At 39.6% G+C, this 25832-nt stretch overlaps 1 protein-coding gene and 1 pseudogene across 5 annotated transcripts in view; both read right to left on the bottom strand.

Annotated features, from left to right (window-relative positions):
• Positions 1-310: 310 nt before the first annotated feature.
• ADGB (androglobin) overlaps positions 311-25832 on the bottom strand; it is a 164621-nt gene continuing 139099 nt past the window's right edge. For 4 of the 5 annotated variants that reach the window (XM_086708075.1, XM_086708077.1, XM_086708078.1 and 1 more), the window contains 8 exons: positions 25185-25354; positions 18208-18384; positions 17372-17474; positions 16857-16916; positions 14380-14589; positions 7829-7919; positions 6906-7092; positions 311-926 (listed from right to left, as the gene is read on the bottom strand). In XM_086708075.1, coding sequence (XP_086564201.1) covers positions 741-926; positions 6906-7092; positions 7829-7919; positions 14380-14589; positions 16857-16916; positions 17372-17474; positions 18208-18384; positions 25185-25354 — 1184 coding nt within the window. In that variant the 3' untranslated portion in view covers positions 311-740. The remainder of the gene's footprint in view (positions 927-6905; positions 7093-7828; positions 7920-14379; positions 14590-16856; positions 16917-17371; positions 17475-18207; positions 18385-25184; positions 25355-25832) is intronic. The other variant, XM_086708076.1, reaches the window with a different exon arrangement.
• Positions 20798-23626, bottom strand: LOC112862156 (calcium-independent phospholipase A2-gamma-like; annotated as a pseudogene).

Below are 25832 nucleotides of genomic sequence, written 5' to 3'. Positions count from 1 at the left end.
AAGTGTGCTTTTGGGAGCAGTTCATTTCCTATCACGTGCCTCGGTGAATGCACTCACTGCAGTTTTCTATAACTGGTGTACAAGAACATGTTCTGGGTCTTACAAAAAACACGAGGCTGGGACACATGACAAGGGATGTGTCTGCGATCACACTCCCTAAGTCTGGGTGACCTGGCCTGTGAGGATTCAGAGTTCGCGCTTAAGTGCTGTGAGCTTAACCCACAACAGATTTTGCCCAATGAAGGACGTTTTTGGAAGTTCAGTTTAAAAAAAAAAAAAAAAAAAAAAAAAAAAGCACAAGACTGAAGCATATTTTAAAAATATTTTAAAGTCTTTCAAGTTAGAAACAAAATTTCCTGTAAGAACCGTGGCTATTTTCCTCATCGTTGAATTTTTTCAAATGCAATCCTGTTAGCCCATTTCTAATCTTGTTTTACTACTTGCTGAAAATGCAGCAATTCAGAGGGAGACACGTACATTTTATTCATTCTAAATATGTTGAGGCAATTTTTATTGAAATTAGAGAAACCTAAACTCTAATGATTACTCAAACAATAGGTTTCTGGGAAAACAACAACAACAACAAATGAACCATAAAATGCAGAAACTAGTTCTGAGAAGGAAAACTTCTATTTTCTATTGGCCTAATACCTTATCAACAGGAAAGGTTATAGATCACTAAAAATAAAATAAACAAAGGGATTTTCCTCTTCAGAAGGTGAGTTTTGGGCTCCTTCTGGTTACTTCTTCTTTCTTTTCTTCTTTTCCCGTGTGTCAGGAACTGGCGTCTTCTTTTCTGTCTCCGCCCGACTTGCTGCTTCGTCCGCAGCCAGAGCTTCCAATCTTAGGCGCTCAGCTTCCAGCAACTTCTTTCTATACTCTTCCCGGACACTGAAGATCTTCTGCCGGGCTTCATCTAAGGAGTCCTATTCCAAAACAAAACCTCAAGCAATTAAGGTTTACTGATAAAGAGAGAAAAAATTTTTTGAAAGCAATCCCTTTATCCCTCCCTTATGCCCATAGATTCACGTGGCAAATTACTGAGGCCAGATGAAAATTAGGTTATGGTCTCAAATGTCTATCAATACATGAAACACGAGAAGGCAACAAAGGGGTACAAGAGATTTTAACAGAACGGGGAATAAAAGCATCAGCAGGAGAAAAAAGAGAGAAAGGTGAAGAGATAGGTATGCATTCAAATATAATCTATAAAACATGCAGCTCATTGTGTCCCTCACAGGAATTGTGCTAAGTTACTAGTTTCCCACATTGTTCTAGCCCCAATGAAATGTGTCTGAGCTATATTTGAAGAACTTTCAAATAATATCACCTAGTTCACTGGTTACCTTTGTTATTGTCAGTTTGGCTTTCATTCAAGGACACCAAACTGAATCTGAAATCACATCTGGGTCCCATTCTTACTCACCTCTACTCTCACCACCGGGATCAATTGATTCACTTGGTTTTCTGGACAATACATCCCACTGAAGTTTCTTCTACTTCACTAGCTGCTCTGTATCAGTTGCCTTTGCTGATTTCTCCTTTTCCCCTTCATCTCTCTCTCTCTCTCTTTTTATTCCTTCATCTCTAAATGAGGGGATGGCCACATCTTAGATCTTAGGCCTCTTTCCTTGCTGATTTTATGTAGCCCCATTGCTTTAAATTCATTTCTCTACTGATGGGTCCCCCAATTTTTTTAATCTCCAGCCCAAACCTCTCTTCCAAATTCCAGAACTATATATGTAATTTCTATTCAACATCTCCATGTGACTGTAATAGATATCTAAGAATTCTGTTTTTTTTTTTTTTAAGTTTATTTATTTTGAGAGAGAACATGAGCAGGAGAGGGGCAGAGAGAGAAGGAGGTAGAGAGAGAATCCCAAGCAGGCCCTGCACTGTCAACATGGAGCTCAATGTGATGCTTGAGCTCATGAATCATGAGATAATGACCTGAGTCGAAACCGAGAGTCAGACGCTTAACCAACCGAGCCACCCAGATGCCCCAAGAATGTTTTTTTTTTTTTTTTGGTCCAATACATATATCAAAAAATGTCCCAAACTGAAATCTTTCTTTCCTCTCAAACCATCAGATTTGATGGCCTCTCAACCCTATCAGTTGTTTAAGTGAAAACCTCAGAGTATTTCCTGACTCTTCACTTTCTCTTATAATATACCAAGAATCCATCAGAAAATCCTGAGTCTACTTTCAAAATATATACAATATTCAATTGCTTTTCACTACCTCCACTCTGCAACTTGGTGTGAACCACTGTTATGTGTCCAGTGCATCCACCTCCTCACAGATTTATCTGCTGTTACACGTGCCCCATTCCATACTTACTTGTTTTCCACACAATATTCAGAGTACTCCTTTTAAAACAGAAGTCCAGGGGCGCCTGGGTGGCTCAGTTGTTTAAGTGTCCACCTGCGGCTCAGGTCATCATCTCACGGTTCGTCAGTTTGAGCCTCGTGCCGGGGTTTGTGCTGACAGAACCTATTTCAAGTTCTGTGTCTCCCTCTCTCTCTGCCCCTCCCCCACTCATGTGCGTGTGCATGAGCGCACATGTCCCTGTCTTTGTCTCTCTCTCAAAAATAAATAAACATTAAAAAATTAAAAATAAAATGGAAGTCAGATCATGTTACCCCTCTGCTCTTTAGAACCCTGTCGTGGTTCCATACATCCCTCTGAATAAATGCTAATGTCCTTACAGTCTTTTGCAAGCCCTATGTGATTACCTTGTCTGTCCACTTCCCCCCAGTTCCTCTCTGACCTCCCCTCCCACTCATCTACCCCTGGCTCATTCTGCTCCAGGGGCACAGACCTCCTTGCTGTCCTGCCTCTAACGCACCAAGACCAAGTGTTCACTCCCCCGGGGCCTTTACTCCAGCCAGTATCTCTTCTGAATCACTGTGTTCTCGTAGTGTTCCACTTTTCTTTTTTTTCAACACTTTCCCTTTCTATCATACCATACCTTGTATTTATATATTGTGTTTGTATTTTAGCGTCTTTTGCTCCACTAGTACATGAGCTCCACAATGGCCAGGGTTTATCTTTTTTGCTCATGCTTAGGACAGTCCCTGATACAAAAATGCCCAGAAATATTTCTTGAATGAATAAATTGTGGAAATGGGAACTATCAGAAAATAATAAACGGGTAAGGATAGTTTCTCTATAGTTTAACTGTCCTTAAATATAGTTTATATTTTTTTTTAAAAAAAGGGTAATTTTCTTTTTTAAAAAAATGTTTTATGTTTATTTTTAGGAGAGAGAGATAGAGTGCAAGTAGGGGAGGGGCAGAGAGAGAGAGAGGGAGGGAGGCACAAATCTGAAGCAGCCTCTAGGCTCTGAGCTGTCAGCACAGAGCCCGAGATGGGGCTCGAACTCTGAAACGGTGCGATCCTGACCTGAGCCGAAGTTGGACGCTTAACTGACTGAGCCACCCAGGCCCTCCCCACCCCCCCACCCCCGCCAAAAAAAGGGTAATTTTCAAAGCTGTAGTCAAGAACTGAGTTAATGAGCTATTAATGACTGACTTAATGGCAACATTTTAGAAATGGCTTCCCTGAAAATGTTCACAAATAAAGCAGTGATAACTAAGGGCCAATGTAGGTTTATGAAGAGGCTTTGGCTTTCTCATTTCACTTGCGTTTCTGATAGTATGGGTACAATTATGGTTCAACCTGTTGACGGTTTCCTGTTTCAAGAATGATATAATTAAAAACAGAAGGATGAACGAACTGATGCTAACCAGAAGAGAATCTTCTAGAGTGACTGTTTTGTCTTCATTGCTGAATTCTTCAAGAAATTTTGCCTGGTTTTGCAACTTGCAGAAGTTGAGTGGAGACTGCAGAAGAGCTAAATGCCAGAACCAGGCTCTTCTCCACGCTTTGGGTGGAAGCAAAGCACTGTATCTACCACAATAAAATCGGCTTTACTAAACCTACTGCATGAGATGATAGTGGTGCCATATTAAGAAGAGAGAAAAAATCATCTAAAGGGTTTAGTGTAAAGTAAGTTTAATATATATCCGTAACCTCTTGAGGATAGGCATGCTTTTCTCCCATCTGATGAGAAATGTCATGCTGATGATGTTTCTATTAAGATAGCTTCAATCAAAACTAGGATTTTTGTACCTCACACTTAAAGAATGAGATCTGAATTAAAAACCATCCCAGTTGATACGTCTTCCCTTATGGCCTTCCCATCTACTGCATTTTCTTGTCTTTTAAATACAGAAAGAAACTAGCTGATTGGCAATAATGAATTTCCCTTTTGTCTTATAATATTTTAATTTAAACTATTTTCTATACGATATGAGCTGAATTTACATAATTTTAACATCCATTTATGGATTCACTGATTCATTTTTGAAACAAATTTCTGTGAAATAGACACCTCTTCCAGGTTTGGGGTATACAACAGTGAATCAAACAAAGTCCCTGTTCACATATGATCTATATTCTACACAAGATATATTTAAAATGTGTGCATGTTATATACATATATATGTTATATACGAATATTATATATTTATATATGATAAAGAAATACTTCTAATATTTATAAATAACATGTATCAAATACATACCTTCCCATGCTAAACCATGGTAAATCCTGTAAAGAAAATAATAAGGCCAGATACAGGTATACAAATCTTGAAGGGTGCTAATTGAAAAATAATAGCTTAGAGAAGATCTCTCTAATAAAATGGCAATAGATGAAAGATCGCAGAAAGTGAGGCTGTAAACCATTTGGCTGTCTAGGGGAAGAATATTCCAGGAAGAGGTGGGAGCAAGCCAAAGGCTCAGAGGTGGGAACATGTCTGGCTATTAGTGGAAAGGTGAGGTCAGTTTGGAAAAAAAACAAAAGAAGGAAAGCATATAGAATCAGAAAGAAAAAGATCAGAGGGGAAAGTGGACACTAGATTATAGAGAGCTCTAGACACCATAGTTAAGCCTTTATTTCTTAGTGGAAAATGAAGCCACTACCGGAGTGAGATAGTCCCACTCTCCATTTTAAAGATGTACTATGATCCGCACCAGCACAGTTGTTTGCAGTTGTTCTCCAGGCCTAGGGTAGCACTGCACTGCGTATTAGCATGCTAGGGCTTTCGTAACAAAGTGCCACAGACTGGGTGGCTTAAGGAACAGTAATTTAATGTCTCAGGGTTACTGATGCTAGAAATTTGAAATCACGGTGTCAGCAAGATTAATTCTTTCACTGAAGTTGTATGTGACCATGTGACTAGCTTTGGCCAATGCAATGTGACAATGAAATGTAACTGTGAGAAGGACCCTCTGCTCAACTTCACTGGACCTGTAGCTACAAGGAGAAATACTCTTTTACTGTTTTCATCCAGCGGTTGCTCAACAAAGGCCTATGGAAAAATCTGGCTCATTGCCTCGTTTTCCAAATAGAATTTATTGAAACACACGTAGGCGTTATCTTTGACTGAATTTGTGGTAACAACGGCAGAGTTAAGTAGATACAACATATGGTCTGCAAAGGCAAAAATATTTACTATCTGGCCCTTTATAGAAAACAAAGTTTGCCAACCCCTGTCTTAAACCACTGAGACACTGTGGCTGTCTGTTACCACAGGATAAAATAGTTTATCCTCGTGGTTAGAGTCATTTTGGTTTCTAACAGAGATTCCATTGTAGAAGGACATGATGGAAGCAGTGAGATCAGTCAGGAGGCTATGGCAATAGAATAGAAAACACAGACCATTTGGACTATGGTGGTAGGGGTAGAGAGAATGAAAGGTGATTGAATTAGAGATATGTTTTCAAGATAATGTTGGCAAATGTTGATTACGGGTTAGATGAGGGAGGTAAGAGAAGTCAAGGATGTCTCCAAAGTCTGTACTCTGAGCAATGGAAAGACTACAATTGCCCTTCCTGGGTGGGGAATATTGATGGAGGAAATGTTTGGGCTGACATGAAAGAGAGGGCAAAAATGACAAGAATGATAGAATAATGGATTTGGAGAGGTTTGGTTTAAGATGCCTATTGGACAAACAAGAGAAGGTGTCAAAGATGCATATTCCTCAGATCAGCTAGTGCTGGAAACAACATAGAGAACCTAATGTCACTGTGGCTGAAACGTTTAGAAAGTCTTGTAGCCATCAGTATCTTTGGGAGTGTGTGTGTGTGTGTGTGTGTGTGTGTGTGTGTGTGTGTGTTGTAGGAAAGAGGGAGGAAAAAAAAGTCTTTATCCACTATAGTGGAAGTCAGCGATATATATTTATCGAATTTTCCCATTACTTGTATGATACTTCCATTTTTAATTAAACTTGGTCTTCTTCACTACGCTAATCCACCCCCACCCTTTTTTCATTTTGGACCTTGTCTAAATAAAGCAACTTTAGTCTTCTGCTAGGGTGGAGGGACAGTCACCTGGCTACAAAACATTGAGTTGGTGATCTGAAAACGAACTACTTCTTAAATAGCTTCAAGCCAAGTAAAACCAAAAGTCTTGTCTTCCTCCCACCTCACCTCCATTTCTTCATGTGGCTGATGCCACCAATTGCTGAGCCTTTTAGGGATTCTATGGAGCGAATTGGATTGATTGTTTAAGAGCTTTTCTACTGCCACCTTACAATTTGGGTGCCTCAAGTCTATTAATACGTTCTTCATTCAGCTCTCTGTCAACTTCACAAGTATTTGGTCATTGTCTTCTTTCTCCTTCTTATTTTGTGGATAGATTCCCAATACTGCATTTTGGAGGGGTTTAAGGAAGTGAAATTAAATGTGTTTCACCAATTCTCCACCTTTTCTGAGGAGCTGACGACTAAATACTTTCAAAATGTCTTTCTACCCAGTCCTACATGATTCTATGGTATCTTTTCAACATTATAAGAGAATGTATCAACTCTGACCCATGGGTGTATGTTGAGACTCACCCGCATTTCCCCATACATCTCCAGGATTTTATCCTTTATTTTAAGCTGTTCCTCTTGCTCAATGTCTCGAATGCTGAGTACTCTGGTCCTATACTGTCGGAACTGGTGAACCTCTTCTGCCTTTTGCATTGCCTGCTGCTGGTTCAGATCCTCTGTTTGTAGCACAGGATCAGCGTCTCTTGTTTTTCTACAAAGACATCACAGGAGATGCATAAATCATTTGGAAACACTGCGATGAACTTTAGAATTCAAATAATTTAAATTCGTCTTGACAGTGTGGTAGACTGAATCCAATAGAATATTAGCAATAGAAAGAATACACTGTTATTTTTTGATTGGCTATGCTCCATTTACTGGTTCACTAATATTTTAGGAAACAATTCTAGACAAATACCAGTAAAATTCGATGCTCCATCTGATAAGGTGTTCGTGGGATTGGTGTTGGAAACTATGAGATTATTTTGGAGGTTTTCTTTTTAATTTATGCAGCTAAATAATGTTGAAATATTTTCAAACTTATAAGTATGCTTGAGTAACTATCTCTCTATTAATCCTATTGTCTTCTTCTTAATAAAATTGAACCTACTAAAAATTAAATTAAATTAAATTAAAATAAATTAAATTAAATTAAACCTACTTAAATAATGCCAGCAGACCTAGTGGGAATTTTTTGTAGCTCAACTCCCCTTAATCAGCTTGCAAACTAAAATGTTAAAGAAAATACTTAAATGCTTTTATGATTGACTTAATAAAAGATTTGCTAAATGGAAGATGTAAAACCACGTACATCTAGAAATTTGAATATACTGAAAATATATTAAGCATTTAATTTCAAATTTTCACTAGTTTAGTAACTGGTTATCCCTGTATCAAAAATTCTGTGAACAGAGATGTTTGCATTAATCGTGTCTATTAAAACTTACCGTACATATTGTGTTATGTCTACACATTCTATTGCTTTTCGAATAAGTTGTGGAGACATTTCCAAAATTGTTGGGGATCGCGAACGAGGCCCTGTTGAAAAAATAAGTCCTAGATTTTCAAAAAAGAATAGACACTAACAGACAGTTACATCTCATTTTAGTTAAAAATAATATCTTCTGTTTAAGAAAAATAACCACCATTTTGGGCACCTGGGTGGCTTAGTCAGGTAAGCATCCAACTTAGGCTCAGGTCAGGATCTCACGGTTCAGGAGTTCAAGCCCCAGGTCAGGCTCTGTGCTGACAGCTCAGAGACTGGAGCCTGCTTCAGATTCTGTATCTCCCTCTCTCTCTGCCCCTTGGCCACTTGCACTCTCTCTCTCTCTTTCTCTCTCTCTCAAAAATATATAAACATTAAAAAAAAAACACTGATTGGACTTACCTAATTTAATATTATTTTAATGTGATTTTATTTTAATGTGACTCAATATGATTTTATTAAAATTTAATGATATTTCGTATTTGTCCTCTGGCTGGTGTTACTGTACTTACAGCAAAATGAAGGAGCAAAGTGCATATACTCTATAAGCAGAGTAACAGAACGTTATCATGACTGTAGTTAAGTGAAGGTAGAGACAAAAAGGAAAAGTCCTACTGTACTTCATTATAAACAAATTAAGTGACCCAATATTGAAAACGCTTAGTCTAGGCGTGAAAGGTCTCATAAGCATTATGGGGGTGGAATGTAAAAATACTTAAGACATAGTACTCTAATTCAAGAAACTTGTAGATCCAGCGGAGTGGGTAACATACACCGAATGCAAATCAAGTTAGCAGGAGATCTCTACCCCAGAGACCCATAGGTACCCACTAGAACGTACTTAAACAAGAGACTTTAGAGTCTAAAATAGTAACCATTCAGCCTTCCCAGGACATTTAATCTCCTGTTTAAAAATTTCTGGAGTATAATTTACATGCCATCAAATTCCCCCATTTTAAAAGTGTAATTCAATACGTTTTAGTAAGTTTACGGAGTTGCGCAACCAGCACCAAAACCCAGTCTCAAAACATTTCCGCTCTCCACGCAGATCTCCTAGGCTTTTTACATCCCCTCTCCATTCTCACCTCAAGCCTTGGGCAGACATCCATGGACTCTGTGTCTACACATCTGCCTTTCCTGGATATTCAATGTAACTAGGAATGGTAAAATGACATCTAACTTCTTAAAGAAACTGTCGAATTGTAGTGTTTTGATTATTGTTAGCTTCAAAGAAATTCTGAAATCATGAAGTAAAAATCCTCCTCCTTGGTTCTTTATCAAAGTTATTTTGATCATTCTGGGTCTTTTGCATTTCCAAATAAGTTTTGAGATCAGGATGTTAAATTCTATAAAATGTCTACTAGAATTTTGATAGAGATTATACTGGATTTATAGATCAATTTGGGGAGAATTGCTAACTTACTATAGTGAGTCTTCTAGTCCAAAGCATGGACAGCCTCCCTCTTTAGATTTTTAAAAATTTCCATTAGTGATGTTTTGTAGTTTTCAATAGACAAGTCTTGCACTTTTGTTAAATTTATTTCCATACATCTGTTACTGACATTACTGTGAATGAAATTGTCTTAATTTAGATTGATAATATATATTGATAATATATAGACATAAAAATAGTTTTTATATATTACCCTTGTATCTTGTATTTTTTTATTTAGTTGTATGCTTTCAGAGTTTAATTTTTTTTTTAATTTTTTTAAGGTTTATTTATTTTTGAGAGAGAGAGAGAGAGACAGAGTGTGAGTGGGGGAGGAGCAGAGAGGGAGAAGGAGACACAGAATCTGAAGCAGGCTCCAGGCTCTGAGCTGTCAGCAGAGAGTCCAACACGGGGCTCAAACTTGGGACCAGTGAGATCATGACCTAGGCTGAAGTCAGATGCTTAACCGACTGAGCCACCCAGGTGCCCCTAAAATGTATTTTAATTAATTGTTTTCAGTTTATTATTGCTTTTTGGGAGAGGATATGTCAAATCCATGCAAGAGGTCTCATGCCCACTAATCCTGCTTTTTACATGTGGTTGCAATAGGCTTCAGAAATATTGTTAAAGTGCTTAATGTATAACAACTTGTTAAAAATTATCACTCATTCAGAAATGTAATCTAATGTAAACCTTTAAAAACATTTTTAAAATAATATCCAAATTAATTTTTCATTTTTTCAAAAACATAAAGACATGGTCCATGTGAGAAAACAGAATATTTCAACTCTACTCCATTATTAAAACTTAAATTCAATCAAGTTTTTTATTTTATAACATTAAATAAAATAATCCTGAGGAATTAACATTTTACCATTTGTTTCTTAGAAACCAGTAGCCGGGGTGCCTGGGTGGCTCAGTCAGTTTAGTGTCTGACTTCAGCTCAGATCATGAGCTTGTGGTTCCTGAGTTCAAGTTCTGGATTGGTCTCTCTGCTAACAGCTCAGAGCCTGGAGCCTGCTTTCGATTCTGTGTCCCTGTCTCTCTGCCCCTTCCCTGCTCATGTCTGTCTCTCTGTCTCTGCCTCTCTCTCAAAGAATGAATAAACATTTAAAAAAAAGAAAAGAAATCAGTGGCCAATAGTTTTTTCTTTTTTCATTGTGATTGCTATGGTATCTAAAGTTCATTTGCTTTTCTTATGAACATACCTACTTATGCTGGGTATATTTTTGGCAGTTCAAACATGAGTGATTTCTATAAGACACCAACTCTGCTGACTTTGGAAAGAAAATACTTTCTGATTAGATGTTTGTGTTTTCTTACATCCTGCCAAGTAACATACATTTAAGCAGAAGAGGGTGTGGGAAAGGGACAAAAAGGATTAACTTTCATGTTCTTCTACAAAGCTCTGTTGTGTCAGAAAAGCGTATAAGAGTACTATGACAGTCTTGTACCTCTAGAATAGTACAGCCCAAAGTTTGTGTGTGTGTGTGTGTGTGTGTGTGTGTGTGTGTGTGTAGGTACCATCCTTTGCAAACTGAGTCTCTATGGGATAAGTTCTGAAAGTGAGAATATGTATTTAGAAATATCTTTATAGTAATTGGTCATCACTGGGTCATTTTATTACATTTTTCAAAAGTTTCAGCTTCCAGCAGACTAGGGGAGAAGACTGACTTCATCATAGGTAGTCTGAGAATCTCTGCTTAAGACCTAGTGATTGTGATGGCCTGGCAAAAGATGTGGGAATAAAGACAGAGATCACCTGCAACCTCTGGAAGAGGAATTTTCTAGAGGCTCCCAGAGATCAAAGGGAATTTGAAAGCAATGTTTATACTCTTGACCTTGATGATGGCTTTGGTATTGAGGAAGAATGCGTAGGGGTAAAATCCATAATGACATCATTTCCATGTCCTCTGGTACTATGAAAGAAATCATCTAAGTTACCTATTGTATGAAAATATAAAGTGGCAAGAATAAAGTAGTTTTCTGGGAATCACAAGTATCTCCAGGTGTGTAGAGGCCAGATCACCCAAAGCTCTCATAGGATCTGTAATCTCTTATGGGTGATGCTTCCCCAGGAGTGAGGGCCAATATGACAGAGGCACCAACAGCAGAGGTGGCAACAACATACAGAGTTCCAGAGAACAGCTGGACAGCCAGACCCATGGCTCTCAAACAAGATTCCTTCTACTACCCCAGTACCTGGAGTACATGGTAGTGTTTCGGTGCTATAAGATGTGCGGGAAACACAAAAGCACCCCTCTTCTCAGAGGAAGAGGGGCTCAAGTTTACTTGGTAGTGTGATTAAATTTATATTTTATTTTATATATAATATATTTTCATATTATTATATTATACATATGTTATTTATATTCAATAAGAATTATAATAAAACACATTTAAGAACGTTTGGGGGGAATTTTGCTTGAGGACAGGCTGCTTTGCCCTCAGTCGTCCACTCCTGCTCACGTTTACTTTTCCTCCGTGTTTCCTGCCCCTTCCTTTCTGCCCCAAAGTACACTCTTTCATGGGGATGTGAACTTTAGTACAAAGGTATGAAACTCTGCCGGCCAAAAGTATGAAGACCTGAGAAGCAGGAGAGCCGACACTGACGCAGCCCCTCACAGCACTGGTCTGGGACTCAGAGTGAAAGTGAAAGCAGGGCGCCTGGGTGGCTCGGTTGGTTCAGCCTCTGACTCTTGATTTCAGCTCAGGTCATGATCTTACAGTTAGTGGGTTCCTGCCGTGCATCAGGCTCTGTGTCAGCAGTGCAGAGCCTGCCTGGAATTCTCTCTCTGCCTCTTCCCTGCTCTTCCTTGTGCATGCACTCTCTCTCTCTCTCTCTCTCTCAAAATAAATCAACTTTAAAAAATAAATGAAGGGGCGCCTGGGTGGCACAGTCGGTTAAGCGTCCGACTTCAGCCAGGTCACGATCTCGTGGTCTGTGAGTTCGAGCCCCGCGTCGGGCTCTGGGCTGATGGCTCAGAGCCTGGAGCCTGTTTCTGATTCTGTGTCTCCCTCTCTCTCTGCCCCTCCCCCGTTCATGCTCTGTCTCTCTCTGTCCCAAAAATAAATAAAAACATTGCAAAAAAAAAAAAATTAAAAAAAAAAATAAATAAATAAATGAAATCTCCACCATGCCTGTGGGACACAGTACCCGAGGCTGGTGTGAAGAATCATGATTACATTCAATTTTTGCAACTTAAAAAGCTACCTTATTAGCACATAAATAAACAGTTGACCTCAGAATTTAATTGTATTTTCATTCCACAGGTTTCTAATCGAGTGTGGGGAAAAATTTGCCTTCTGTTAGAGATCACAACGTGCGGAATTCCAAGAACTAGGGTTTGATTCACTACAAACTGTTTTGGCTTCCTGCCCTAGGGTGAGGCATTCATCAATCACATCAGTTTTGAGACAGGGATACCAATATAGGGTTTGTTTAGCTCAGGGAGGCTCTAGTGAGATAATATATGCAAAACCACTCTACAAATTAAATGTTCATATAGAATGAGAAGTATTATTCTAATAAGCTTTAGTGTTATGTCATGTATGTTATTTATTAAATGAGTGCTTGCTGGGGCGCCTGGGTGGCGCAGTCGGTTAAGCGTCCGACTTCAGCCAGGTCACGATCTCGCGGTCCGTGAGTTCGAGCCCCGCGTCGGGCTCTGGGCTGATGGCTCAGAGCCTGGAGCCTGTTTCAGATTCTGTGTCTCCCTCTCTCTCTGCCCCTCCCCCGTTCATGCTCTGTCTCTCTCTGTCCCAAAAAAATAAATAAACGTTAAAAAAAAAAAAAAAATTTAAATGAGTGCTTGCTTTCAAAATATTGGCTCAAAAATCAAATCTTTTGTAACTATAGTAAAACACCCTTTGAACTTTGGAATTTTCTTCTTTCCTGTGGAAATCCTTCAAGGACGTGTTTTAACCTTAAACAGTTTTTAATTTTAAGCTTCTCAGAGTGGTTTAATCATTTGGAGAAAACCATTTTTGGTGTTTCTGAGGATGCATCCTTCCAAAATATCTTTCTCTCCTGCCTGGGCTCTGAATAAGTAGGGACATAAAGAGTAAGATTGTACTCCTGATACAGGTATGGTTGGAGGATGTAGCTTGATGTGAAAGGCCAACCATCCAGGGTCACAGAACTTTAGAGCCAGCTGACCCTTGCAGCCCCCTCAGTCATAGGTAGTGCTTCCAACTCAGGGACTAGCAGGGGATTCAGGACCCCCTATGAGCAGCCCGATTCATTGTTTCAACCATATGGGACACTAAGTCCTTTACCAACAGAAAGTCCAGGAGTTGCTTAGGGGAAATCCTTCCTCATGGAGGCCAGCATGGGAAGACCTTTCTCCTTAAAACCTTCAATCGAGGATTTACATTCATTTTATTTTTTATTTTCTTTAAAGTTTATTTATTTATTTCGAGAGAGCAAGCACGCCAACAAGAAAGGGGCAGAGAGAGTGGGAGAGAGAATCCTAAGCAGGCTCCTCACTGTCAGCACAGAGCCCAATGCAGGGCTGCAACTCAGGAAAACTGAGATCATGACCTAACCGAAATCAAGAGTAGACGTTTGAATGGCTGAGGCACCCAGGTGCCCTGGATTTGCACTCATTTTAGTGAATAAATATGAGTCTCCATTGTACAGAAATGAACCAAATTAGTGTGGCTCGTACACCACTGAAACTTCCTCCCCTCCAGAATCTTAGAATCCACACATTTAAAACTTGTTATAAAAGGTAAAAAGAAAATCTACCATGTAGCATATCACAGATTAGCAAAAAGCGTCTGTGTTCAGTGACAATGGCATATGTGGTCACTGCAATTTTATTTTTAGTATTTGTAGACACAGAAAAATATACAAAAATACACCCGCTCCTTTTGTTGGCCCACTTCTATCCCTAAGATAACTGGTTAGTAATGAGGTCCTTGAGCAGATTATCAGCTCTGAGAAGCAAAATGAAGACCTATAAACCCAAAATACATATTTTTCCATTTATCACCCTAGACATCACATGTGTTTGTGCCTCTTCCAGAATTTTTATTTCCAAGTATGTCTTTGTCTCACAAATGAGAATAATGCTTACTGATATTTTCCTTCCGCACAGTCTGTTCCTCCTTCCCTGCTGGAGACGTTCCTCCAATTTCGCTGCTCACCAGTTTTGACCAGTCCTTCAAGCCCCTGGTCATCTGCCACTTCTTCCACAGCATACTCCCCAACGGCGGGATATCTTTGCTCTCTGAACTCATGGAACCCTTTGCGTCTGGCTCTTTTATGGCACTTGAAGATGTTTCAACTACAACATGACATGTGCATTACTGAAAAAAAAAAAAAGCTTGCATTCTATGAAATCATATCCAAAAAGTAACCGGGCTAGTGGGAGCACAGATTTGGAGCAGACTTGAAATACTTGTCACCTCTAAGGAGCACTAGCAAACAGCAATCATTGGTCCCTCAGAAAACATTGTGGACGGCCCAGGCAACCCGTGTGTCCGGAAGCTGCCTCAGGATATGAAAAGATTACATAAGAATAGAGGCTTTTTGGAGGTGAGACATTACAAATGGAAATGGGATCTCTGAACCACTGGGGCCACTGCTACGCTGGGCCCTGGAGGAAATACAACCTGCCCTGTGTGAGAAATGTATGTGAACGGGATTCTCATCTCTGGAGAGGGGAGCCCTGTGTATAGGTACTTGTCTAAAGTTATCTTAAAATAGAGCAGAGATCAGCTATTGCTTGTGAAGTAGGAAAGTTTTTCCTTCATGCCATAATTCTACTCTCACTTTTCTAGATCTTTATGCCTAGGAAAAACCATGTAAAACCTACCCCAATTCCACAGCATACAGATATTTCCCTCCTATTTATGAATTGCAGATAATTTAACTGACATCATATTCCACTTTGAATAAAAGGTGATGATAGGTTAATGCGCAAAACCTGGGAGAAATGTTGAAATAAGTACATTTAAAAATAATAAAATCGGTACACCCCTAGAGCAAAACTGATCAAGTAAAAAGAGATTAAAATAAAATTTATTCCAGGAAGTTTAACTTAGACGAAGTAGACAAATCTCTTATAAAACACAACTTACTAAGCCTGACACAAGGAGCAGTGGAACAGCTTCACAGCGAGGAGTTCAAAGTGTATACTGTCTGAGTCCAAATATAAGAAGTTCACGAACAGACAAAAGCAATACATGGTAACAGAGGTCAGACAAGGAGTTACCTCGAGGGAGGAAATGGTTGAGGGAAGGGAAGGAGAAAGACTCTGGGGATGTATTTATGTGTTTTAGATCTTGATCTGAATGGTCGTTCCTGAGTGTATCTGCACGTAAAAATGCATCAAGCTATACAATAAATATTTATGCCTTAACTGCAGGTATGTTGTAGGACAAGTTCAGGCTCCTCGGAACCTTGTTCTCTACCAGGCCTTGTCCTTGGCTCGAATCCTAGTTTTAGCAAAGAATCCTGTTAGACTAATTTATCAAGAATCGCATCCCCCCCCCACCCCACCCCTGCTTTGATATCCAATCCAGTTCCTCTCTTTTTCCACCCTCCTAACCATACCTAACCAAGTTTTTCTGAGTAACTTCCCACCCACTCCCTGCCTATTTGCTATGAACCCCCTTTGTCCCTGTTGTATTCAAAGTTGGATTCAACCTCTCTCTCCTACTACAACAGTCTTGACTCCTATTACAAGTCTTGAATGATCTCCCTTGCCATTTTTAACAAGCATCCAGTGCAACATTTTTTCTTTTACATATAATTTAATACAACCTTTAAAAAAATAATAAAATCTAATTAAACAATACAATTTAAAATAATAAAATCATAATAAAACCTATCCACCTTTGTGTTGTTAATAGGACATGAGACTTTAACCCTTAGGAAAGGGAGTACTTTAGCAGTTAGAAATATTTCAAATCCCAACTCCGTTACGTTTTAGATGTGGGACTTAGGAGCAGTTCAGGGACTCTGAGCATTGGTCTCTTTGTCTATAAAATGGGAATAGCAGGGTCTACTTCATGGTTGCTGTAGGTTAAAATGAGGTAAACAAAAGGTGATGTGAGGAATGCGCATCCCAAGAAAACAAAATCAGGACGATATTTGTTATTCATACTCCTTATATGAAAAGTTAAGACGCGTTATTATCTTTATAACAATTATTGAATTATACTCCTGTAGATGTGACCATGGAAAAGCATGATTTGGGATGTGAATGCGGTCAGCCTCCCTGGGTGTCCCAGTGAGGTTGTAATGGGCCAGCCAGGTTTTTGTGAGAAGGCACTCGGGGTCATGGGGAGCTGTTTGCAAGCTGGCTGTGTCTCTGGGTGTTTTATGAATTTAACAAATTACAGAGCAAATTACTCTGGGCCTGTGTTCTTATTGGTAAATCGAAAATAACATTACAGATCAGTGGATTGATGTCTTAACTGGAATAATTAATATTTTCAGTTTCAGGCCCATGGCAATCACTCAATAAAGGCAGTCTGTTTTATGTTATTGCTATTATTTATAGTTATTATTACTAGAAAGGAGCCAGACTAACAGCAGCAGGCCTACCTTCAAGTTTACACACTGCTACCTTTGAACTATGTTGCATTCTTATTTCCGGTTTCATCTCTTGTTTGTTTGTTTGAGAGAGAGAGAGAGGAGGGAGGGAGTGCATGTGAGCTGGGGAGGGGCAGAGGGAGAGGAAGAGAGAGAATCCCAAGAAGGCTCCACGCTCAGCACAAAGCCTGACGCAGGGCTCTATCCCACTACCCTGGCATCATGGCCCAAGTGGAAATCAAGAATGGGACGCTTGACCAATGAGCCACCCAGATGCCCCTGGTTTCATCTATTCTGAAATGGAGAAAACCATATCTACTTGGGGGGAAAAGTAAACATCTGCTAGGCAAAGAGAAAATGTTCCAGGACCTGATTTCCTACAGGATTGTACGTAACTTTTCACAATCCTGTAGGCAAACAGCTTCTCCAATGCTTTCTTTTTACCCAGCATGATGCCCTGACTATCTTTTAAGAGGTGCAAGGAGCAGTCTTGTGCTCTGAGGTCGCGGGGGGCAGAGTTCACTGACCGTCCTCTGGTGCTTTAGTTTGGCTTTCAGACATAGGCACACTCTCAGCATCCGGAATTTTCCTAATGAACCGGCTGAGGTAATGCAGGCGAGCCTGGGAAGCCTAAAGAACAAACACTATCAACAAACAGTACAGGCAACAACATCTTAACAGTACATGAAACATGTACCACTTCAGCAGTTTGAACTAGTGCATTATTATCAAATACACTCCAATTCTAAGCCATCCATAATTTTGACGGTTATTTTTGCGAACTAGGGAAGCAGCAGTCCTAAAGCAAATACACTAGTCATGCAGTCTTAGATCTAGCTGTTCCTGAACCTTTTTTTATCTGGCTTAATAACCCTGAGTTGGGACATGAAACACATACAAGTAATAATGGCTCACTATAGCAATGGTTCTTACATAAAATACAGTGAGGGGAAACCATGAAGTATGTATATTCCACAAGGGGAAGCGATGCTGTTTATCTAGTCAAGGATGTTTAAAGTACATGAAAGGACATATTAAACATTTTTATGCTTTCTTACTTGGAGTGTGAAGGACAGACATGGATACGTCCCACACTGTGTGGAAGGATGAGGGAACCCCCGGTTTGGGCCAATAAGTGGCACCATTATGCGCTTTGCTTTTGCACCTCATCTGGTACCAGTCATCTGCACAACATTTCACGATTTGTTCAGATGTGGTCTTAACATTTAGTTAGTCAGTGTCTAACAAAATCCCAGATATCACTCCTAAAGGAAAGACTGTGTGGTTTCACCATCATGGCTCTCCCTTCAGACCAATGCCTGGGAGTGACAAGGTAAAGAACAACTTTTCAAACTCAAGTGACCTTGATAGCCCTTCCAGGCTCAGTCATCTCCCAGGCTTGCTTCATGGCTCGGATTTCATCTGCTCGTTCGGTATCTTTTTTCAGTTCGAAACTGTCTGCTTCGTTGTGCTCGGTGACCAGCCTCAAAATCCAGTAGGGTTTATTTGGGTCTTCTTGTTGAGGGTGAAAAGTGGACATCTGATAAATAACATACAAACCTTTGGGTCAGGTGTTTTGCTCCATTCAAAGGGTTTGAATTTTACCTTATGATCCATAATTTCACTACTAAGTATTTACCAAGAGAAATGAAAACACATGTTCACAAAAATACTTGGAGAACATTCATTACACCTTACTCTTAAGAGCCAAAAAAGGAAACAATATAAATGTCTACCAATTGGTGAATAAATGATCATCTATCCATATGATTGAATACTATTTAATATTGAAAAGTAATTGGGGTGTCTGGATGGCTCAGTTGGTTAAGCATCCGACTTTGGCTCCAGTCATGATCTCATGGTTTGTGAGTTTGAGTCCCGCATCGGGCTCTGTGCTCCAGCCAGAGCCTGGAGCCTCCTTCAGATTCTGTGTCTCCTTCTCTCTGCCCCTCCCCCACTTGCACTCTGTCTCTCTCTCTCTCTCTCTCTCTCTCAAAAATAAATAAACATTACATTTTTTTAAAAGAAGTAATAAACTACAGAAGTATACCACAATGTAGAGGAATCTCACAGATAGACATCATACTGAGATAAAGGAGCTGAGCAAAAGAGAATACATTTTCCATGATTCATGTGTATGTAAATAATGGAACAGTCAAAACTGCTCCCTGGGGTAAGGTATGAAGATGACAGAATCCATTACAAAGAGGTTTGAGGGGTTTCCAAATTATGGAAATGGCCTGTACTTTATTCCTTGTTAGAGATGTGGATGTGGATTACAGGGTGAATACACTTGTCAAAATTTATCGAATTGTACATTTAAAATGATTGCATTTCACTGCATGCAAAGTTTACATAAAAGCTGTAAACCAAAAAAAAAAAAAAAAAAAAAAAAATCTAAATTACATTGAGGGTTACCTAGTATCTCTTTCCAAAACATGAGGGCATGGATGATAGATCATTTCCAGGTGTGGATATACGGAAAGTTAACTTTTTGATATTTATGAAATCATTATGAAAGTTAAATTTTGATATTTCATAGGATCATTTTCATGAACCATAGGCTGAGAGCAGATCGACATAGGGCTTGAAATGTCTAGACAAGTGAGCCTCATTGGTGAGGGTCTGGTAGGGTGAGAGGCTTGAATGTAACATGGTTACTAACACTGTACATATGACTGAGACAATGTCAGTTACCCAGGTTAAATGATACACGGAGGAAACAGGGATCAGTAGGGTCACTGAATAAAGTTTTTGTGGGCAGTTTGCTTTCAATCTTACCAAAAAGATCTTGCTTTCTACAACATTCCCCTAATATTTGGATGAGAACCTAAATCTCACAATTGGAAATTCTTTTATTTCTTTCTTTTACACCACAGTACAAGGGATTTTACCGTCTTTTATATTACTTGATAAATGAGTTTATCAGAAACTTCTCTGGGATCAGGAAAGGGAGTATTATGAAATATTAAGGGGTGGGGGCCACATGTCTTATAAATAAGTTTATGGATTGAGTTAAGCTCATTTGTTTACAACTTCAATAGCTTATTTTGTTGATGATACGAATATTTTCTCAGTGAGTTCAAATAATTGAAACACCGAATTATAAATTGAAGCCACGTTTAGAAAAGTTAACACACAGCATTGTCTTGAAGCTTCAAGGGAAAAAAGTGGTGAACTAAAACCACTTCACCTCTGTTTTTTAAACAAACAACGTTAAAATAAGCTAATTTCATTAAATTTTTAAAAATATTTATTTATTTTTGGGAGAGTGCAAGGAGCAGAGGGGCACAGAGATGGGGACAAAGGATCTGAAGCGAGCTCTGTGCTGATTGGCTGATAGGCTGACAGCAGCCAGCTAATGTGGGGCTTGAACTCAGGAACAGTGAGATCATGACCTGAGCCAGTCAGACACTCAACCGACTGAGCCACCCAGGTGCTCCCAAATAAGCTAATCTTAAATAGAAAACTGTACCTGGTCCTCTTATATTTCAAATATAATAATCCCTTTATGGAGAAACTTCCCCTTTTCCCTATCCATTTAGATATTGCAATAAAAGACAGCATTTGGATTGGAAAATGTAGCCAGTGAAAAAGTAAGTAAGGTAAATTTAAGAAATTAGCTTTTCCACATGAAATAAAATCAATGATCAAATAAATTTGACACGATCATGGTGACTAAGGTGAAAATACAAAGTATAATATAAAAGTTTCCAGTTTCTGGTTTGGCACATATACATTTTCAAACAGGAAACATTATAACTGCAGTGTCTACTAAAACCTACTAGCACAATATTAAGATTTCTAAAGCTTAGTTATTAATATCTTAAAACTTAATTCCCATGTGAATTCTGTAACCAAGCATGCACTTTTTGCTGTGCAGGCTAAGCCAAGCACCATCTTTCTTTTCCAGGATTCCCCAGAATTCATGAGTATCTCAAAGTTAACTCAGACCAGATCCCACAATTCCTTCTTAAATGGTAGATCTTCTGAAGAAGCTTTTCAGTTTCCAGAATATATGCATATATTCATTACAATTTCAAACAGAATGGAGGCCACCATCCATGTCAGTTTTTAGTTTTATACAATCATCAATTTTCTGCAGAATTGCTTTTTCTTGACTTCATATTTTTGCAAACTTTTTAATTCCTTCTTCAATTCTTTTTATGTACCTGAACCCTTTCAACTGCACTGATTCAGCTTTTCATTTTAACTTTCATCTAGAGGTATCTTTTCACACAATATAGGGCTAAATCTAAAGTAAGTGTCCCAGGGCACCTGGGTGGCTCAGTTGGCTGAGTGACTGAGTCTTGATTTCGGCTCAGGTGATGGTCTCATGGTTGTGAGATCGACTCCCGTGTTGGTTTCTGCACTGGCAGTGCGGAATCTGCTTGGGATTCTCCCTTTCCATTTCTGCCCCTTCCATTCCTCACTCTCTCAAAATAATTAACCTTAAAAAAAAAAAAATTCTCTCTCCCTCTCTCTCTCTCTCTTTCATTTTTTTTTTTTTTTTTTTTACATTTATTTATTTTTGAGACAGAGAGAGACAGAGCATGAACGGGGGAGGGTCAGAGAGAGAGGGAGACACAGAATCCGAAGCAGGCTCCAGGCTCCGAGCCATCAGCCCAGAGCCTGACGCGGGGCTCGAACCCACGGACCGCGAGATCGTGACCTGGCTGAAGTCGGACGCTTAACCGACTGCGCCACCCAGGCGCCCCTCTCTCTCTCTTTCAAAAAAAATAAAATAAAATAGGTTGCAGGAAGTAATAAATCATCAAGTACTATATGGACTTCTGTATCTGTAGCATGGTTTATGATATTAAACAGTTTGGTTTTCTAGCTTGTGTATGTTGTGGTGTTTCTCACATTTGTCTTATAATTTCCAATGCCTAGGGACACTACTATGCGTGCTAAGGGAACATCTGGCCAAAGACGTTTAGGCAACGTTTATGCTCGGGCAGTGCTCATACCTATGAGTTACTCAGAAACAAGCCACCTTGAAGAAGATCGTTTCCCAAATGCACACTAGGCAAAGTGGCCTGGAGCAGCAGATGTGGCTGGAATGGCCTGCCACACTTTGTAACGACAGCTGCCCAAATCGTGAGAGCTGACTCCAGGAAAATGAGCGTCGTTTCTGCACACAAAAGCCTTCGGCAGATTCCCTGTTTATCACGGCCCTCAACTGCAGCCACCTCAGGACGCGCAGGATTTCTGCCTCTTCCAATCGCTAGTGCATTTTCCATTCTAAATCTTCAACGTATTTCCCCACAGCTGACTCATAAAATGCATGGCTCCGACTCATTTTGACTGCTTTAACTGTGACATTTTGTGAAAGCATAAGCGATACGAATTTTTGATGAAGTTCCTCACATTCATCCGGGGTCCTGTGAATTAACCCCCACAGGAAAGCTCATACAGCACCAGTGTTTACACCCCAAATGCAGTCATAGAGCTTCTGAGTAAGTTCGACTAGTTTTTGAAGTATCTAAAAGTGCCCCTCTACCATCAGTGGTGAGAATTTGGACACCTCTTCCTTTCACTGGATTCAGGTAGCCAATTAAGGCCTGAAGGGCACCATTCTTGTCCCCATTGTAATAAATATGGACTAATTCTTTCCATGGAAGCCATTTGTCCTCCCTCGGGAAATTCTAGTAGATGAAAAGTCCGTTCTTCAACTCTCTTAATGCAGAGTTGTGGGTCAGTTGTTCTTAATGTTTGAACTAAACCCGGGTTCTGTCATTAACACTCACCCTTGCAATCTTCTCTTGCTGAGGAGATGAATTCTTCTTCTCTTCTGCTTTTTTGCCTTTGCCATAGCCCACTCAGCTTTAATCACCTGTTTTTGTTCTTCTGACTCTTCTGACTGAATGATACTTTGATTTGGGGGTAAGCCCTCCATATAACCAGCTGTCAAGCTTCTATGCCTTCAGTGGGATAAGAAAGCAAGTTAGCAGTACTTTGTTTAGTAGAAACTGGACGAATGTCAGCTGTCCCAGTGGGGCTTGAAGACTTGTCCATGGAGTATAAAGAAGATTCTGAGCACAGTTTCTTGTCAGTCAGGATGTCAGGACCTGGAGAAAACCAGATTTTTCTTCTCCAGTGTTTTGTCTTCAATTTCTGATTCATCCTAGACATGTTTATGTTCGTTTTTTTGAGGCATTTTCCCCTCAGCATGTGAAGTATGAATTAACATGATTTGACAAAAATTGGAATGACTTCAAATTTTGTGGTTATACTATTTGTGTAATAAAAGGCTTTACTCATCATGACTCTTCTTTTCTGGAAAACTATTTTCTGCCGATTGAGCACTGTATCTTCTCAGAGATTTTTAACCAGCCGCCAACTGATACTTTTTAAAATATCCTAGAACTCAGCTTACCTTGAGCTAAATGTGAAATCATTTCATTCTGATTGCCCAAAACAGCTTCTGAAACAAACTTCAAAGTACTTTTAAAAATAGGACATACAGATGCTCCCTTCTGTAAGTCCCTTGGGAGAAGAAGTGCTAAGTTTCCAAATTCCAATATGTAGATTGGGGGTGCTTAAAGAGTCACAGGGCTTACCACAACAATCTGCTTCACTTTGGGCCCGTTTACATCTTATTTTGCTTGTATGAAAACCCTCTTTGTAGACCGATGTGACTTGTCCTGCGCGTACAAGAAATGCAGCTGCTTGCTTCTCGGCTTCGCAGGGGACTTCTTGCCTCGTGGTTTGTAGGTTGCAACCTCTCCAGCAGCAGTGGTGGCTTGCCTGTTTCCAGCACTGGCATTGACAGGGGCCATTGTGCGGCAGCTGAGTCCCCATGAAACTAAGAGCACCAGCCCTGGGGCCACGTGGTCATTTCCATTCCAACCCCCGCAGAGGTCAGGTTAAGCTTCTTTACTTCACAGTGTTTCCAAGAGTAGACTTCAATTAAGAAATTAAATCTTGGCAATGCAAGTGGACAGGATTTTCCACTACTGGAGTGTAGGACAGCTGACCGTTATGTCTTCTAGTTTGTTAATTTTCCTTTATTGTCCTTTACTGGTGGTCTCAACATCCTTCCTCTTCAGTTGATTCATTTGCAAACTTGAGAGATAACCTTTGTTCCTTCTTGTTCCTGACCCCCATTTTGGGATTAAGAACTACATACACTGTTTCCTTGATAGTTCTTTTTGGTCCTCTGCTTCTTTCTTACCTGTACCTGCTATACCTTGCCCTCTCTTGCCTAGACTACTGCAGTACTTTGTTGAATGATTTTCTCCATCTCTAGTCTTTCCCCCTTTAAAAGTATACCTTTAAAAGCCACCAGGGTATCTGAAATGTAAATCTGATCATGTCAATACATTTTTTTTACCCCCCCCTTCCCCCGTCCTACATCTACCCTGGCTTAACTTACGCAGTGATCACCAATGTCGGGAAGATTTTGTCCTCATAGGTATTTTGAGTTCAGTGCTTTTAAATAACCTGAATTTGAGTATATTTAGGCCTGTGCTTGTATTTCTCAACTTTGCCCCACATCCTTTTCCTTACCCCTAATCATTGTAATTACTGAACTGGCCCTGAAGGAATTTGGAATCATGACCTCTGGGCTGTAGACAGAGTCCCAGCCTCCTAATCAAAATTAAAGGCCCTCCCCCTTCTGACCCTTACTTACCCCTCTAGCCCCATGTCTCAAACTTTAATGCTAAAGAAAAAAAAGGCAGATTGTGTTAGATTTCACCTTAGAAGTCTTTGCTCATTGACTCAGGTCAGGATTTCGCTGCTCTTGGAGAAAGAGGCCAGAATAAGTACAATATCTACCATTAAAACCTCTGTTTACCTTCGGTCTCCTCCATTAGACTGTAAGTTCTTTGAAGGTAGGGACTGTGTAATATTAATATTAGAAGCCCAATGCCCCAAAGCAGTGTCTTACAGACACACATGTCTTAAAAGTTTGATTAATGATTTTTGATACTAAACTAGGGCAAGCAGCTTGCAGAAGGTGTCCAAGGAATTTCCTTAATTTATCTAGTCAGTTGCTAGAATCAAGGAGATGGAATTTTTCAGTTTTGACCTCAGGAGAGATAGTCAAGTAGGGACCCAATGAATCTACATTTATTAAGTGACTCCAATAAAAAAAAAAAAAAAAAAAAGAGGCTCAGTCAGTTAAGCGGCCGACTTCGGCTCAGGTCATGATCTCGCGGTCCGTGAGTTCGAGCCCCGGGTCGGGTTCTGTGCTGACGGCTCAGAGCCTGGAGCCTGTTTCGGATTCTGTGTCTCCCTCTCTCTCTGACCCTCCCCCGTTCATGCTCTGTCTCTCCCTATCTCGAAAATAAATAAAACGTTAAAAAAAAAAAAAAAAAAAAGCATCACACCCACCTGAGGCTCAAAGCGAGGTGCTTGTTTTTCTTTGGCTAACTTTTCTTTCTCAGAGGACCTCTCTTTGCCTTTTCTTGTTTTGGAAGTTCCTGAAGATTTTTGCCCCTCACTGATAGTATGGGAATCTGGGCTTCCTAAGGTAATTAATTCCTCATGTTTCTCTCCATGAACTAGAGAGACATAAAAAAGAAAACCAGTGAGTCGTAACAATAAAATCATGTCATATAGGAAAAGGGGAGCAAGTCAGGGAAGAGTTGTTCATTTAAGAGGCTTGGATTTCTTTTCTTTTTTAAAACAAATATTTTATAAAGATCTGTGTGACTCTTTTTTACAAAATCAAGAGGTAATTCACATGCCACACACTCACCATTTGAAGTGTGTAAATCAGTAGGTTTTGATTTAATTGTAAGGTTATGCAAAAATTATCACCATCTAATTTGTTTCCAATCTGGATGCGTTCAGTTCATTTTGTTGCCTAATTTCCTTGGCTAGGATCTCCATTATAATATTGAATTCATTTATCTCTGCTATAATATGTGTTATTCTCTTCCCTCTGCTTTCTCCAAGCAGGGTGTGAAGGTTTTTTTTTTTTTTTGCCTTATGTGCTATTAATTCTTTCTAACAACTAAATATCCAAGTGGCAGAGGG

Source organism: Puma concolor, chromosome B2 (assembly GCF_028749965.1).
Source record: "Puma concolor isolate L17-30 chromosome B2, mPumCon1.1.hap2, whole genome shotgun sequence".
Classification (NCBI taxonomy): Eukaryota; Metazoa; Chordata; class Mammalia; order Carnivora; family Felidae; genus Puma; species Puma concolor.
The sequence above is the reverse complement of the archived record's forward strand: the minus strand, read 5'-3'. Positions and strand labels throughout refer to the sequence as shown.